The sequence below is a fragment of the Somniosus microcephalus genome, chromosome 3 (genome assembly GCF_052327205.1).
Source record: "Somniosus microcephalus isolate GS21.2 chromosome 3, FLI_Smic_1.0, whole genome shotgun sequence".
Lineage (NCBI taxonomy): Eukaryota > Metazoa > Chordata > Chondrichthyes > Squaliformes > Somniosidae > Somniosus > Somniosus microcephalus.
In genome coordinates, this window is record NC_140989.1 from 232,292,642 (window position 1) to 232,310,423 (window position 17,782).

General features: G+C 47.1%; 1 protein-coding gene across 1 annotated transcript in view; it reads right to left on the reverse strand.

Annotated features, from left to right (window-relative positions):
- astn1 (astrotactin 1) overlaps positions 1-17,782 on the reverse strand; it is a 3,287,998-nt gene that overhangs the window by 44,015 nt on the left and 3,226,201 nt on the right. The window contains exon 19 of the mRNA XM_085982255.1: positions 3,607-3,707. Coding sequence (XP_085838381.1) covers positions 3,607-3,707 — 101 coding nt within the window. The remainder of the gene's footprint in view (positions 1-3,606; positions 3,708-17,782) is intronic.

Below are 17,782 nucleotides of genomic sequence, written 5' to 3' on the forward strand. Positions count from 1 at the left end.
TGCACGCTCGACTGACGTCGCGATCTGCGGGTGCAGGAAATCGCGGAGGTAGTGTTTAGCGCTGCCGCAAAATGCCCGGTCAATTTCGCGAGCGGCACAAACATCACTGCGCCCGGACGCTAGTTGCTTTGCGCCCTCTAAGGGAGGCGCAAAGCAACCAAACTTTTCCCCCTTAGAGTTTCCTGAGGATGTAACTAGCAGGGTAGATAAAGGGGAACCAGTGGGTGTAGTATATTTGGATTTCCAAAAGGCATTCGATAAGGTGACACATAAAAAGTTACTACGCAAGATAAAGGCTCATGGGGTTGGGGGTAATATATTAGCATGGATAGAGGATTGGTTAACAGACAGCAAACAGAGAGCAGGGACAAACGGGTCATTTTCCGGTTGGCAAGCTGTAACTAGTGGGGTGCCACAAGAATCAGTGTTGGGGCCTCAGTTACTTACAATCTATTTTAATGACTTAGCTGAAAGGACCGAGTGCAATGTATCCAAGTTTGCTGATGATACAAAGCTAGGTGGGAAAGTAAGATGTAAGGAGGATGCAAGGAGCCTGCAAAGGGATACAGACAGGTTAAGTGAATGGGCAATAAGGTGGCTGATGGAGTATAATGTGGGGAAATGTGAGGTTATTCACTTTGGTTTGAAGAATAGAAAAACAGAATATTTTTTAAATGGTGATAAACTATTAAATGTTGATGTTCAGAGAGATTTAGGTGTCCTCGTACAGGAAACACAGAAAGTTAGCATGCAGGTACAGTAAGCAATTAGAAAGGCTAATGGCATTTTGACCTTTATTGCAAGGGGGTTGGAGTACAAGGGTAAGGAAGTCTTACTACAATTGTACAGGGCTTTGGTGAGACCATGCCTGGAGAACTGTGCACAGTTTTGGTCTCCTTATCTGAGGAAGGACGAACATGCCTTAGAGGAGGTGCAACAAAAGTGCACTAGATTGATCCCTGGGATGAGAGGGTTGTCCTATGAGGAGAGATTGAGTAGACTGGGCCTGTACTCTCTGGAGTTTAGAAGAATGAGAGGTGATCTCATTGAAACATATAAGATTCTGAGGGTGATTAACAGGGTAGAGGCTGAGAGGTTGTGTCCCCTGGCTGGAGAGTCTAGAACTAGGGGTATAGTCTCAGGATAAGGGTTCAGCCATTTAAGACTGAGATGAGGAGGAATTTCTTCACTCAGAGGGTTGTTAATCTTTGGCATTCTCTACCCCAAAGAGCTGTGGATGCTGAGTCATTGAGTATATTCAAGGCTGAGATAGATAGATTTTTGGATGCTATGGGGAATCAAGGGATATGGGGATCAGACAGGAAAGTGGAGTTGAGGTTGAAGATCAGCCATGATCTTATTGTATAGCTCGAGGGACTGTATGGCCTATTCCTGCTCCTAATTCTTACATTCACACTTCAGGAAAGATGTAAAGGCCTTAGAATGGGTATAGAGGTGGTTTTCCATGATGTTACCAGGGGTGAGGGATTTCAGTTATGAGGACAGGTTTGAAAAGTTAGGATTGTTCTCCTTGGAACAGAGAAGGTTAAGAGGTTTTCAAGATGATGAGAGGTTTTGATAGAGTAGATAGAGAAAAACAATTCCCTCTGGCAAGTGGGTCAATAACCAGAGGTCATAGATTTAAAACCATTGGCAAAAGATCTAGCGGGGAGATGCGGACAAATGTTTTCTCTTAGAGAGTTGTCGGGATCTGGAACGCTCGACCTGAAAAGGTGGTGGAAACTGATTCCATAAATATATCATGGTTTTTTTTTATCAGATGGGTCTGACATTCATGGAAACCCATCACCACGATTAAGATTCTCCAAATAAAGCTACTGAGAAAACTATAACCATGAGTAGGATTTCTATCGAGAGCAGTCTAGATACAGTATTGGAATCTTGCAAACAGCAGCTGAAGAGCGGTATGTTTTAAATTTTGGTGCTGGCCCAGCAAGTGAGCTAGACCACATGGAAGCTGCAGCCAGCAAACTTCTGTTTGAAGTCCACGTTTAGAGAGAAAGTAAGTGGCATCTTTATTATTTCAGTTTTCACGCCGAGTAGGGAAATGTATATTTCACGGTTTTATGCTGTTTTCCTCTTCATTTATCTGTCTTTTATAATTGAAATCACTTGTTCAAGGCCCAGTCTGATAAGGATGTTTATTCAGTCTGCCGTTCAAGGAGAGGAGAGTTACGTAGCGACACATGATACATTCCCGTAGACAGCGTACAGAGAAAGGGTTCTTAGCTATAACCCCCAAGACTTGCTATATTTTAGCTAAAAATTGAGCAGTAAAAAGATGCAGCTCTTTATCACAGGGGGCAAGAGGTTCACTTGAGGGAGTGGATAGTGATGAATAACCCAAGGTAAATATCTCCAACAACAACATAAAAACCCAATAATCCAGAGATGTGGACAGTGTTTACCTGGGACACAAAGTGAATAGTATGTCAATTATGGCCAGTGATTACCTGGGATCTGATGGATTCTTGAAACTGAGAACCAGTTAAAAGAAATAACAAGAGAAAATGCTGGAAAAACTCAGCAGGTCAGGCAACATCCGTGGAGAGAAATTTGAGTTGACGTTTCGGGTTTGACCCTTCTTCAAAACTGGAGAGAAAAGGAACTAGATCGAAGGCAGGGCTGCGATCGGACAAAAGAATAAAAGAACCAAAAGAAGTAAAAGAGATTAGAAGCTAGACGAGGTGGTAATAGGCTGGGATTAGGTGTAAAGTGTACTGGCAGGGCAAAAGATAGCTGCCAGGTGTGAGAGAGAAACAAAAGGAAAGGAGGGGGGGAGGAAAGGAGTGGAAAAATATAAGTAAAAATGAAATAGGGGCCGAGGTTATGATCTGAAATTGTTGAACTCGATATTGAGACCGGAAGGCTGCAGAGTGCCTAATCGGAAGATGAGGTGCTGTTCCTCGAGTTTACGTTGAGCTTCCGTGGAACAGCACAAGAGGCCAAGGACGGTGAGGTCCGAGTGGGAACACCTCCGTTCAGTCCATAAGGGTGACCCCGAGCTTCCGGTCGCCTGTCATTTCAATTCACCGCTCCATTCCCACTCGGACCTCACCGTCCTTGGCCTCTTGTACTGTTCCACGGAAGCTCAACGTAAACTCGAGGAACAGCACCTCATCTTCCGATTAGGCAGTCTGCAGCCTTCCGGTCTCAATATCGAGTTCAACAATTTCAGATCATAACCTCGGCCCCTATTTCATTTTTACTTATATTTTTCCACTCCTTTCCTCCCCCCCCCCTTTCCTTTTGTTTCTCTCTCACACCTGGCAGCTATCTTTTGCCCTGCCAGTACACTTTACACCTAATCCCAGCCTATTACCATCTCGTCTAGCTTCTAATCTCTTTTACTTCTTTTGGTTCTTTTATTCTTTTGTCCGATCGCAGCCCTGCCTTCGATCTAGTTCCTTTTCTCTCCAGTTTTGAAGAAGGGTCAAACCCGAAACGTCAACTCAAATTTCTCTCCACGGATGTTGCCTGACCTGCTGAGTTTTTCCAGCATTTTCTGTTGTTATTTCGGATTTCCAACATCTGCAGTATTTTGCTATCGTACCAGTTAAAAGAAAATGTGACAGGAAAATGTACCTTTAGCCTTGACATCATCCACGAGTGGACAAGGTACTTTAACAGTAACTGCACTCGGTCTGGAGCGTCTTCCAGTGTTATCCACTGCCCACAAGGTAAACCTGGGGTAAAACACAAGAATCCTTGAAGTTAGTTTTTGTGCCATTATACAATACAGTTACCTTATTAATCTTTGAAATGTGGGCAGAAGCACGCACTGGCACCTGTGCAGTGTGGCTGCTGCAGCATTAGGTAGACTAAAACCAGCTGTGGCTTCAGCTGGAATTCAATTCAGAACAGAAATAGCGTTGGCAAACATCTGAGTAGAAGCAGACCAGTGTTAGATATTTAGCCAATTTGGCAGAACAGGTAGTCCACAAGCAGCACTTGTAAGAATGAGCAGCGCCTCAGACAGCAGTCAGACCAGAACGTGACAGCTACTCGTCCATTCTCATGTTTCCTTGACTTCACACACTAACCTTTCTCTTCATAACAACTTGCATTTATATCGCGTTTTTAACAAAGTAGAAAACCCCAAGGTGCTTTACAGGAGCAATTATCAAACAAAATCAGGAGCGGTGACAAATAAGTAGCTTTTAAAGAGTGACTTAAAGGAGGGGAGCGAGGTAGCGAGGCGCAGAAGTTATGAGGGGGTGGAATTCCGGAGCTTAGGGCCTCAGCAGCTGAAGGCTCGGCCGCCAATGGTCTGGGATGCGCAAGTGGCCAGACTGGAGGAGCGCAGCAATCTCGGAGGGTTGTAGGGCTGAAGAAGGTTCACAATATATATAAATGATCTAGACGAGGGAACTAGATGTAATATCTCCAAGTTTGCAGATGACACAAAGCTGGGTGGGCGTGTGTGCTGTGAGGAGGATGCCGAGAAACTCCAGTATGATTTGGACAGGTTGGGTGATTGGGCAGAAGCATGGCAGATGCAGTATAATGTGGATAAATGTGAGGTTATCCACTTTGGTGGCAAAAACAGGAAGGCAGATTATTATCTGAATGGCAATAGATTGGGAGAAGGGGAAGTGCAACGAGACCTGGGTGTCCTTGTGCACCAGTCGCTGAAGGTAAGCATGCAGGTGCAGCAGGCGGTTAAGAAGGCAAATGGTATGTTGGCCTTCGTAGCGAGATGGTTCGAGTACAAGAACGAGGATGTCTTGCTGCAGTTGTACAGGTGAGACCACACCTTGAGTATTGTGTGCAGTTTTGGTCGCCTTATCTGAGGAAGGATGTTCTTGCCATGGAGGGAGTGCAGCGAAGATTCACCAGACTGATACCTGGGATGGCAAGAATGACGTATGAGGAGAGATTGGGTCGATTGGGCTTATACTTGCTGGAGTTTAGAAGAATGAGAGGCGATCTCATTGAAACTTATAAAATTCTAACAGGACTGGACAGACTGGATGCAGGAAGGATGTTCCCGATGGCCGAGGAGTCCAGAACCAGGGGTCACAGTCTAATGATAAGGGGTAAGCCATTTAGGACAGAGATGAGGAGGAATTTCTTCACCCAGAGAGTGGTGAACCTGTGGAATTCTCTACCACAGAAGGCAGTGGAGGCCAATTCATTAAATATATTCAAGAAGGAGTTGGATATATTTCTTAAGGCTAAAGGGATCAAGGGATATGGGGAGAAGGCAGGGACAGGGTACTGAATTTGGATGATCAGCCATGATCTCATTGAATGGCGGAGCAGGCTCAAGGGGCCGAATGGCCTACTCCTGCTCCTATCTTCTATGTTTCTAGGTTACAGAGATAGGGAGGAGTGAGGCCATGGAGGGATTTGAACATAAGTATAGGCGCCTTGAACTTGTTTGCAACCAGATCTTATCCAGGTTGCCACAGGGGCAATCAGCAACACCAGTCAGTCTGCGATAAGTGGCTGGGAGGAACAGCCACGGTTTTCCACTCGCGACTGTCTGCTTTTTGAGCCAAATTCAGCATTGTAGATACAAAAATCACCCCCATCATCTTCACCAAGGCTGTCTATATTTTCCTCATAATGTTGACTAATGGTGCCATCTCCAAGTATGGCAGCATTTCTCTCAAAGTCACTGGAGCCAAGCTTTTGTTACCTCCAATCTCAAATATTCCAATGCCCTCCTGGCTGGCCTGCCAACTTACAGCCTCCATAAATTTGAGCTCATACAAAACTCTGCTACCCGTATCCTAACTCGCACCAAGTCCCATTCACCCATCACTCTTGTACTCGCTGACCTACATTGGCTCCCAGACCACCAACGCTTCAATTCTAAAATTCTCATTTTTGTGTTCAAATCCATCCATGGCCTTGCCCCTCCCTATCTCTGTAACCTCCTTTAGCCCTACAACCCTCCGAGAAATATATGTTCCTCCAGATCTGGCCTCTTGTGCATCCCTCACTTCCTTCGTCCAACCATTGGCGGCTGTCCCTTCAGCCGGCTAGGCCCTAAGCTTTAGAATTCCCTTCCCAAACCTCTTTTTCTCTCTACCTCTCTCTCCTCATTTAAGACGCTGCTTAAAACCTACCTCTTTGACCAATTGTTTGGTCACCTGTCCTTATGTTTCCTTTTTTGGCTCGGTGTCAATTGTTGCCTGATTATGTTCCTGTGACGTGACTTGGGACGTTTTACTATATTAAAGGCAATATATAAATGCAAGTTGTTGTTATTATTGTTGCTCTGATCCTCTGCAAGGTTGGCAATAATATTTCCTTTTTCAAGGCCACTGACACAACCTATCCATTATGCTATATTGACATTTTCCAAGAGTCTATCCAAGTTTGTGAGCCAGCTAAATATAAAGTGACTATCCATCAAGTCTTTATTGCCCTAATCCAACCAAATGCCTTTAACTTGAACAATCCAGCATGTCTACACTCTACTGTCCGTTGCTTGAGAGAGAAAGTGAAGTGCTATGCATCGGAAGATGATAGTGGAGTATTAAATTGCTTTGCGAGACTTAAATAATCTCGATTATCTGGAACAGTCTGGGAAAGTTAACAATACAAGAAGTGCAGGATTACACCATGTTAGGTGATGTGTGAGACTTGCAATAACCAAATGCCTTTGAAATGGGCGAGAAGCATTTCAAATTTAGTTTTTGAAGTTAGGTGCACAGTACCTTAAGTAGGTGTTCGTTAATCAGTCTTCTGTTTAAAACATAGAAACATAGAAGATAGGAGCAGGAGTAGGCCATTCGGCCCCTCGAGCCTGCTCCGCCATTCAATTCAATGAGATCATGTCTGATCATCCAAATTTAGTACTCTGTCTCTGCCTTCTCCCCATATCCCTTGATCCCTTTAGCCTTAAGAAAAATATCGAACTCCATCTTGAATATATTTAATGAAATGGTCTCTACTGCCTTCTGTGGTAGAGAATTCCACAGGTTCACCACTCTCTGGGTGAAGAAATTCCTCCTCATCTCTGTCCTAAATGGCTTACCCCTTATCTTTAGACTGTGACCCCTGATTCTGGACTCCCCGGCCATCAGGAACATCCTTCCTGCATCCAGTCTGTCCAGTCCTGTTAGAATTTTATAAGTTTCAATGAGATCCCCTCTCATTCTTCTAAACTCCAGCGAGTATAAGCCCAATCGACCCAATCTCTCCTCATACGTCATTCTTGCCATCCCAGGTATCAGCCTGGTGAATCTTCGCTGCACTCCCTCCATGGCAAGAACATCCTTCCTCAGATAAGGCGACCAAAACTGCACACAATACTAAAGATGTGGTCTCACCAAGGCCCTGTACAGCTGCAGCAAGATATCCTTGTTCCTGTACTGGAACGCTCTCGCTACGAAGGCCAACATACCATTTGCCTTCTTAACCGCCTGCTGCTCCTGCATGCTTACCTTCAGTGACTGGTGCACAAGGACACCCAGGGCTTGTTGCACTTCCCCTTCTCCCAATCTATTGCCATTCAGATAATAATCTGCCTTCCTGTTTTTGACACCAAAGTTGTTACGTCCATGTGTAATTGAGACATGGACTGCAGGAGTTGGTTATAACAGGTGTTTACTCAGTGGAGACAAAACTGGAACTACTATGCAAAGTTACTACACAGGCTTATATACAGGGGTGGTCTCTACTGGTACTGCAGTATACAGGGGCTGCAGAATATAGTTCCTTCTTCAAAGTACATACACTACAATTCCTCCCCTTTTAGCTAAACAGCACATAACATTCGATTAATAATTAAATAACATATTTACAATTACAGTTGCTATATACATTAGCTGAAGTTAAGCAATTATAAATTCAGTCTTTGAGGAGGCTTCCTGATTCTGTCTGGATAACGCCTCTTTTGGGTATCAGGTTCTTCTGGCAAAGTTGATTCGGGATCAACGTCGTTGTTTGGTTCGTCTGCTTCCAATATCACCGATTCTGAGGTAGATGCAATAGGTACTTCGGTTTCATCACCAGGTATATCGGATCGTGGTGTGGATTTGACGTTTTCCAGTGACTCTAGAATCTGGTCAGCATGGCGTCTTACAATGCTCTCTCCAACGTCCACGGTATACATTAGAGGTCCTTGCCGTGTGCAGATCGTTCCTGGCTGCCATTTCTCTGTGCGGTAGTCCCGGGCCAAAACTGGTTGACCTATCTTAAAACTCCTGGTCGGCCTTTCATTCATATTCTGAAACTGCCTGTTCTCCACATCTCTTCAGATGTTTGGCTTAACCAAATCCAAGCGGCATCGTATTCTTCGATTGAAGAACATCATGGCTGGAGTTTGGTTGGTAACCGCATGTGTCGCATTCCGGTAGGCAAACAAGAAGTTATCCACCTTGTGTTGTAGGGGTATGTCTTCATTACACATTGCCTTGATAGCCTTCTTGAATGTTTGAACGAACCTCTCAGCCAATCCATTGGTGGCTGGATGATATGGGGCGGATGTGTAATGCTTAACACCATTGTTCTTTAAGAACCTCCGGAACTCTTCAGACACAAACTGTGGTCCATTGTCGGAGCAAATCTGTTCAGGCAGCCCATTTCTGGCGAATATGGTTCGTAAGACTGTGATAGTTTATTCTGTGGTGGTTGAGGACATTTTTATTACCTCTCGCCACTTTGAATGTGCATCCACCGCAATTAAAATCATCGAGTCCATAAATGGACCAGCAAAATCAATGTGCACCCTTTGCCATGGAGATGAGGGCCACTCCCATGGATGTAGAGGGGCTTGTGGTGGGGCGTTTTGGACCTTCTGGCATCCTGTACAGCTCTTGGTCATCTCTTCGATTTCTCTATCGATTCCCGGCCACCACACAAACGCTCTGCCTAAGTTCTTCATTTTTACCCCTCCCAGATGACCCTCATGAAGCTCACTGAGCACTCTATCCTTCAATTTGGGTGGAATTACTACTCTGGATCCACACATCAAGTTTCCTCTGCACACTGACAGCTGTTCTCTTCTCGGCGAGAATGCTGGCAACAGTGGTTTGCCATGTGCTGGCCATCCCTTCACCATTAAATCATAGACCCTGGAGAGTGTCGGGTCATTTCGTGTTTCCTTTTCTATGTTTGCATTCGTCACAGGTAGACATTCGACTATGATCGAGTGGAATATCTCCACAGGATCCACTGCAGGTGCTTCTTCCACCATCGGCAACGGTAAGCGCGACAATCCATCAGCATTCCCATGCTGTTTAGTTCCTTTGTACTCGATGTCATATTAGTGTGCCCTTAGGAAAAGGGACCACCTCTGTAGCCGTTGTGCTGTCATTATCGGGACGCCCTTCTGAGGGTTGAAAATGGAGACAAGAGGTCGATGATCTGTTAGTAGAGTAAATTTCTGACCGTGCAGGTAGTGATTGAACTTCTTCACCCCCCACACCAGGCTGAGGGCCTCTCTGTCAATCTGGGCGTAGTTACGCTCGGCTGAAGTTAACGAGCGTGACGCAAAAGCTATCGGCCTCTCTGAACCATCAAGGAATTTATGTGACAGTACCGCTCCAATGCCGTAGGGAGACGCTTCACACGCCAGTCTTATCGGTAGTGATGGGTTGTAGTGAGCCAATACTTCTCTTGAAGTGATTAGGTCTTTACTCTTCTGAAAGGCCCGCTTACATTCATCGCTCCATTTCCATGCTACTCCAGTTTGTAGTAGGGCATTCAGTGGGTGCAGAATTGTGGACAAATTCGGCAAAAACTTATGGTAGTAATTCACCAATCCGAGGAATGACCTCAGTTGTGACACATTTTCAGGCGCTGGAGCCTTAACTACCGCTTCAATTTTGTCAGGGGACTTATGTAACCCCTCTTCATCAATCACTTGGCCACAATACGATATCTGTTTCTTAAAAAACTCGCACTTGGGGCGATTGGCTCGTAGCCGATGTTCTCTTAGTCTAGTGAGCACCTGCTCTAGGTTGGCAAGGTGTTCACTGTCATTTTCACCTGTCACTAGGATGTCGTCCAAGTAACACTGAGTCCCCGGAATCCCTTGCAGGACTTGTTCCATCGCTCTTTGCCACATCGCCGGAGCTGATGCTACTCCGAATACCAGTCGATTATACTGGTAAAGGCCTTTGTGAGTGTTTATCGTGAGATACTTCCTAGAGGATTCTTCAACCTCCATCTGCAAATATGCTTGTGCTAGGTCAATTTTTGTAAAACGCTTCCCTCCAGATAGTGAGGCGAAAATATCTTCTATCCTCGGGAGAGGATACTGTACTGTGTGAAGGACTGGGTTCACCGTCACCTTGAAGTCCCCACAGATGCGAACCTTCCTTGGCTCCTCAGACTTATTGTTTAACGTTTTCTTCATGACAGGAACGATGGGTGTCGCCCACTCGCTCCAGACTACCTTAGATAACACGCCTGCATTCTCCAGATTCTCCAGCTCTGCCTCGACGGCTGGGCGAATTGCATACGGTACCGGTCTTGCTTTGAAAAACTTGGGAATTGCATTCTCTTCTATTTTTATCGAGGCGGTTACATCTTTAAGTGTTCCCAGTTCTTGTTGAAATACCTCTTTAGCGTTAGCTAAGATTTTTGACAATTGACCAGGTGTGATGTCGTCATCCTTTTTACCAGCCACAGTCAGTGCCTGAATGGAGTGCCAGTCTAAACTTATCTTTCTGATCCATTCACGTCCCAATAACGGTGGTCCACCATCTTGCAGTATGTACAGATACAATTTCTGTATTTCCTTGCCGTTGTATTCGACAGGCACCCTTATTTTCCCTCTGGGGTATACTTTCTGCCCCGTATACGTCCTCAAGACAATGGATGTGTCTTTCAAGGGTATGTGTGAGAATAGCCACTCGTAGTCTCGTCGATTCATGATGGTCAGGGCTGATCCTGTATCCAATTCCATTTTGACTTGGGACCCTGCTATCGTGAGGGTGGCCCAAATGGTTTGGTGATCCTCTTTTGCGATTACGTTGTGAAGTTTGAGACAGCTTACTCTCTTGTTCCCGGATTCACTATCGCTCTTCTGGTCTTCGGAACTACTGTCCGTCATCTTTTGTACTTTCCTGTACTGTTCCTTTGTAGTCTTTTTGTTGTCGTTAGTCTTCTTCCCGGACCTGCAAACTCGTGCAATGTGTCCCATCTTTCTGCATTGCCTGCATATTTTGTCCTTGGACCAGCAGTCCTTCTGGTCATGGGTTGTTCTGCCGCAGCGATAACATTTTTCAAATCCCCGTGTCATTTCATGGGTGCCATATTCCTGTGGCTTTTGCTGTATTTCCGCAGCTCCCCTTGCTGCTGCTTCGTACGATACTGTCACGCTGAAAGCCTTGTCTAGCGTCAGCTTTTTCTCTGAGAGTAACCTCTTCTGTGTTCCTTCACTCAGGAGTCCACAGACAAATTTGTCCCGTAGGGTATCTGCCAGTCCTGCTCCGAACTGGCAGCGCTTTGATAGCTTGCATAGTTCCGTAAGGTAATCAGCATTGCTCTCATCTTTATGCTGATTTCTCTTGTGGAATTTAAATCTTTCTGCTATCAGCAGCGGTGTAGGATTTAGGTGTTGCTGTAGGATATCAACAATTTCGTTAAAACTCTTCGCCATCGGTTTGGCTGGAGTGATCAGGTTCCGCAATAGGCTGTACATTCTTGCGCCCATTACGTTTAGTTGTACCGATGCCTTTTTCTCATCGGCTACTTCATTTGCCTTGCAATATACTTCGACTCTTTCCACATACGTGGTCCAGTCTTCCATTGCATTATCGAAGGCAGTGATATTGCCAGTCTTCGGCATCTTGGAAATCTAAGATGGCGCCTCCCGTGCTTTGCCTTCTTCACCGATTGAACAAAATGGCGCCTCCCGCGCTTTGCCTTCTTCCCCGCTGGATTAAGATGGCGCCTCCCGTGCTTTCTGTCTTCTCCGCTACTGCTAGCGCTGTTGCTGGCATTTTTATGCCTTGATGGTGACACCCTATGGTCTTCGCGCACTTCCCCCCCGCGCTGCTGCTAACGCCGCTCTCCGCGGTCCCCGTGGCAAACTGCAGCTCCTCGCGGCTTTCTGCGCTTCTAATTTCTTTTATTTTAATTACTGTTCCCGTCGTCAAAGCAAACCCTACGGGACACTTTCCTCCCTCTTCTCGGGTCCGTACGCTGCCCGGCTTCGTAGCACCGGCCGCGCCCTGTGTGCTCCACCCTCTCTCTCTCTCTCCTCTTCCCGACAACGCTGCTCGGCCCCATTGAAAAGCCACCCGATCGAGCTCTAGCCCGCCACAGCCCAGGAAGGATCAGTGTACTACCTGCCACCAGCCCGATTAGCTGGAACACCATAGACAGGATAACCAAGCCCCGCTCTCGACAGCCTCCCCTGCAAATCTTCAAATCCGATGAATCAGAGGCGGTTGCCCACGGTTGACGCCCGTTTCTTCTGTTTGTTTTTTTTTCTTCCTTCTGGCCTCGACCTCTAACAACTTCGCTTCAGGGATGGATCCCCATGAGGTGGTGCAGAACTGTAGGTAAGTTCGGATCTGTTCGTCGCCAGTGTTACGTCCGTGTGTAATTGAGACACGGACTGCAGGAGTTGGTTATAACAGGTGTTTACTGAGTGGAGACAAAGCTGGAACTACTATGCAAAGTTACTACACAGGCTTATATACAGGGGTGGTCACTACTGGTACTGCAGTATACAGGGGCTGCAGAATATAGTTCCTTCTTCAAAGTACATACACTACAAAAGTGGATAACCTCGCATTTATCCACGTTATATTGCATCTGCCATGCTTCTGCCCAATCACCCAACCTGTCCAAATCATACTGGAGTTTCTTGGCATCCTCCTCACAGCACACACACCCACCCAGCTTTGTGTAGTCTGCAAGCTTGGAGATATTACATCTAGTTCCCTCGTCTAGATCATTAATATATATTGTGAATAGCTGGGGTCCTAGCACCGATCCCTGCGGTACCCCACTAGTCACTGCCTGCCAATCGGAAAAAGACCCGTTTATTCCAACTCTGCTTCCGCAAGATCCTGCAAATTCATTGGCAGGATAGGCGCACCAACGTCAGTGTTCTCGCTCAGGCCAACATCCCCAGCATCAAAGCTTTGACCATGCTCGATCAGCTCCGATTGACGGGCCACATCGTCCGCATGCCCGATACAAGACTCCCAAAACAAGAGCTCTACTTGGAGCTCCGACACGGCAAGAGAGCCCCAGGTGGGCAGAGGAAACGCTTCAAGGACACCCTCAAAGCCTCCTTGAAAAAGTGCAACATCCCCACCGACACTTGGGAATCCCTGGCCCATGACCGCACAAAGTGGAGGAGAAGCATCCGGGAAGGCGCCGAACACCTCGAGTCTCTTCGCCGGGAGCAAGCGAAAGCCAAACGCAAGCAGCGCAAGGAGCGCACGTCAACCCAAGTACCCCACCCACCTGCCTGCCTCACCTGTGACAGAGACTGTAGGTCCTGCATTGGACTCATCAGTCACCTGAGAACTCATTTTTAGTGTGGAAGCAAGTCATCCTCGGTTCCGAGGGACTGCCTAAGAAGAAGTTACAGCAAACAAGAGCCTCCAGTGGAGAACAGCCCGCAGACCTGCAACCACTGCTCTCCCCCATTTACCTTCTGAGCTCTGCGCTCTATTTAAAAATGGTCTTGATGGTGAGACTCCCTCTTTAAAGAGGGAGGCCAGGAGAGATGAGGATAAAGCAGTCAAGGTTCCGTGTCCTGGTTGTATTCCAGAAGCCTGGTTGTAAAATGTGTGTATGCAAATGTTGGGTGAGAATAGAGCTGAGCTTGGCTACGTAATTTAATAAATAGCTCTCCCCCCACCGCACCGCCCCCGCGCCCCCCCCCCCCCGCTCCCTGCATAAAAATATTCAAACTAGAGTGAGAAGGTCACAGGCACTTGAATTAATCAACATTTATGGAGAATACAGTGACAATTCGGAGTTATTATTAAACACTAGGGCATGTGTTTTTGATGCCAAGGAAGCCTACACGGAGGCCTACTTCACACCTTCGACTCCACCTTCTCACACGGTAAGGGACTTGACTGCATGCACTGTTGTTAAAAAGAACGGCGCCAACATAGCAAATGTTTCAAGCCTGCAAATATTCTGTGAAATATGTCAATGTTCTGGACTATGCTTTTTCCACAAATTGTTGGTTAATGTATGGATTGTTTCTGATGCACTTTTGAACACTTGCCCAGTTTGACCATATTTTGATGCTGGGCTCAAATTAAATGGCTTAGTTAATGTCTACAATACAGATGGTATGTGCTGGGAGAGAGAAAGATGAAACCTTTTTCCTAATTACAAGGTGTGTTATAATTAATTGGAATGATTTGTAATAATAAATAGATAATCATTTCAGACCATAATCTAGTATTTCAGCAGGATTCAAGGATATTAGCTTTTTAATACTTTTTTTATGTTTTATAATCCAGACCAGCTGTGTGCTGAGTAAATATTGCTATGGCACCTTGGTGTGAATGCTGCTCAGTTTATCATGAGCACACAGGAATACCCTGTAAATAGAATCAATTCCTTAATCTTTTCTGGCTTCCCTTTCTGCCATGCACTTATAATCCCTTTCCAGTTCCTTAGTGTTTCCATTTTGTTGTTATATCCCAATATTGTTCCATTCTCCTTAATGCGCAGACTCCTGCTGTTGTACAGCTCTCAATGGCGTTGGCTAGTAACTCACCCAAATTGCCTTCATGTGCAAGTCTAGATATTGAGCATCAACAGGCTATTCAGGTGTGATGGGCATCATGTCTGAGCCTAATACTGGCTTCAAGCAACCTGCACTTGCTGGGAGGAGAGTACTGGATAGCAACCAGGACCAGGAACCATGACTAATCTTTCCTCTCCCTGCCCCAGAGGCATGGTGACCAGTGGTAGCATCCTAATTCTGTCCTTGCTGATGGCGATTAACTCAGCACGGCCTGGAGATTTAACCTAGAACCCTCCTGGTCTGTTTGGCTCAGTGACACAGCAGTGGCATGCATTTACCATCTAAGCCATCAGGGAGGCTTATTCAATTATTTCTATTTCACAAATAATAATGAGAAGGACTCTCAATACCCTTACGGTGTCAAAACGACTTCTGAATTGCGATGCTACTGGTTTGCACTATATCCCAATTGCAGTTGGCGAGCAGCTCAATGGCTACCTCCCAGGATCTGAATAAATGATGAATTATCAAGGCTGAAAAATTGCTTGCTGATGCCAACTTTATAAAAGAAGGGTCAAAGCCTCTCTTGCCTCATGACAACATCAAAAACATTGCAGACACTAATCTCACTATATTGCTGTAACCTGGCTCAGGCTGGTGTGGTTAGTATGGTTTTGCGAGTTAAATACATGCACATGTTTGCAGTTAGAGAGACCTAGTTTTGTGTTTCAGATCCAAGAGACAGTGAGCGATATGGCCCAGAAAACATCTGCAGGCACCATGACAATCAGCTCATTTGGCATAGAACCCATATCCAAAACATTACCCACTTGCGCACAGCCACCTTCTATCTTAGTCTTCTCCATCTGCTGCAAATTACTCTGAATATAATATGGAACCTATGACCTCTTTCAAGTTTTAGAAAGAATTAACCCTCTCAAAACTGGGTGAAGAATACTGAACACAATTCATTCAGGTAATCTTTGCGACAGAGCCCTGCTCCTGCTCCCAACACCTCTGCTCTGTTCTCCAACTCCATGTGACCGTCCTTGTGGCGTTTCGTTCCAAACACAATCAGTGCATCTCCTGCAAAGGCTCCTCTTCCCTCCCCGCACCATCACCTCCGGAAGCCCCGAAGAATCTATCCTAGGGATCCTCCTCCTTCTCATCTACCTGCTTCCCCTCGACAGCATCACATGTGCGCTGATGATACCTGGCTGTATCTCGACATCACTTCTTTCAACCCCATCTGAGCTGGTTGTCCGATATCCAGCCTTGGGTATGATGGCCATATGGTACTGAACTAGCAACCCAGAGGTCGCAAGTTCAAATCCCACCCATGGCAAGTTGTGAACTTGGATTCAATATATCTGGTAAATTACGGACAAGTACCCGAACCGCTGCTCCCTCAGGCTTGACCTCTCCCGAACCTGGGCTAGGGGCAGGTAACTCTTCGCAGCCTGCTGCTGCGAACTGAGAGTCTCCGCCCCCAGGTCCCATGGCTGGGTCCGGGGCGGGGTTTTCGACCTCAGGTCCCTCCCCCTCGTCTGGATCCCAGAAGAGCGGGGGACTGTCCCAATTGATGGGCGGGATGGCCCCTCCCTTTAAGCAAGCCACAGCGCCTGCCTGTGCAGTCTTTGAACTCGCTCCTGCTGCAGGCTGAGGATCTCTAACCTCAGGCCCTTCCCAACTGGCTGTTTTCCCCTTTCAGGTTTGAACAGCTTGCAATGGTTGATATGAAACCATTTTGTATGCCGGGGCATCTTAACGGCGTATACCATGGGGCTGGCTTTATCTACAATGCTGTAGGGCCCCATGTATAATGGTTCCAAACTCCCTACTCGGGCACAGTTTCTCACCATGACCTGATCTCCTACCTCCCACTCGTGGTGCTTTTGGGGTTCGAGCAGCAATCGATTACTCCGATGCTGCTTTCCCATGTTCCCAGCCGCCTGCTCGTGGACCTGCTTCAGGTGCTCAAAGAGGTTTCGGGCAAACCTGTCCCGGTTTACCTCTCTGAGCTGATCCTCTGTGAGCACCGGGGCTAGTACATGGGTGGGGGTCCGCATAACCCTGCCGGTCATCAGCTCGTACGGGGAGTACCCCGTGCTTTTAAACTGGCTGGCCCGGATCCCCATCAGAACCAACGGTAGGACCTCGGCCCATTTACGGGGCGAGTCTACCGTCTCCTTCCTCAACCTTTCCTTTAGGGTCCTGTTCATACATTCCACAATCCCGGATGACTGCCGGTTGTGGGCCACGTGCCATTTCCCCTCAATGCCTAACAGCCTAAAGGTGTTCTGCATCACCTGTCCAGTGAAGTGACTCCCTTGGTCGGACTCCACATACTGTGGTAGTCCCCACCGCGAGAACACTTCCCAGACCAGGATCCTGGCAGTACCCAGAGCTGTGGCTGTTCTGCAGGGAAAGGCCTCTACCCATTTGGTGAACACGTCCACCAGGACTAGGCAGTACTTATAGCCTCCCTGGGCGGTGGACAGGGGCCCGATGTAGTCAACTTGTATCGACTGCCATGGTCCTTCTACCCTCCGGACGTATCCCATAGGTACCTTCCTTTTGTGGGGGTCGGGGTTATTTGCAGCGCACACAAGACAGCCTGTGCAGAACTCGCGGACATCTTACCTGAGTCCCAGCCACCATCCCGCCTGTTCCACCCGCTCCTGGACCCTCCTGGGCCAGTTGAAGAAATTCCCTCCGGTGCTGCTGCGGCACAACCCACTGTTCCCCCCGGAACAGTATGCCCTCTTTGACGGAGAGGGTTGCTGTGCCGTACGGACCCTCTACCCTTTTTCCCTCAGCTACAGCGCCGAGGACTGCTTTGAGGACGGGGTCTTGGGCTTGGACCGTCTTGAGGTCCGGGGCTAACGCTACCCCTACACTCCCTTGGGTCCTGTCCCTACCTCTGACCACCGCCATGGGTCTGGTCCCAAATGGGTCCCAGAAAGTGCCTGTGCGGGCACCCTCCTTAGCGAGCAAGTCAGCCTGCTGGTTGCCTTGGCCGTGGGGTTCTGTGGAGGAATGGGCTTTCACCTTGTGGATGAAAACCTCCCCTCCCTCCCCGACTGCTGCCAGGATCTTTTCCAGCAGGGGTTTTACTGTGAG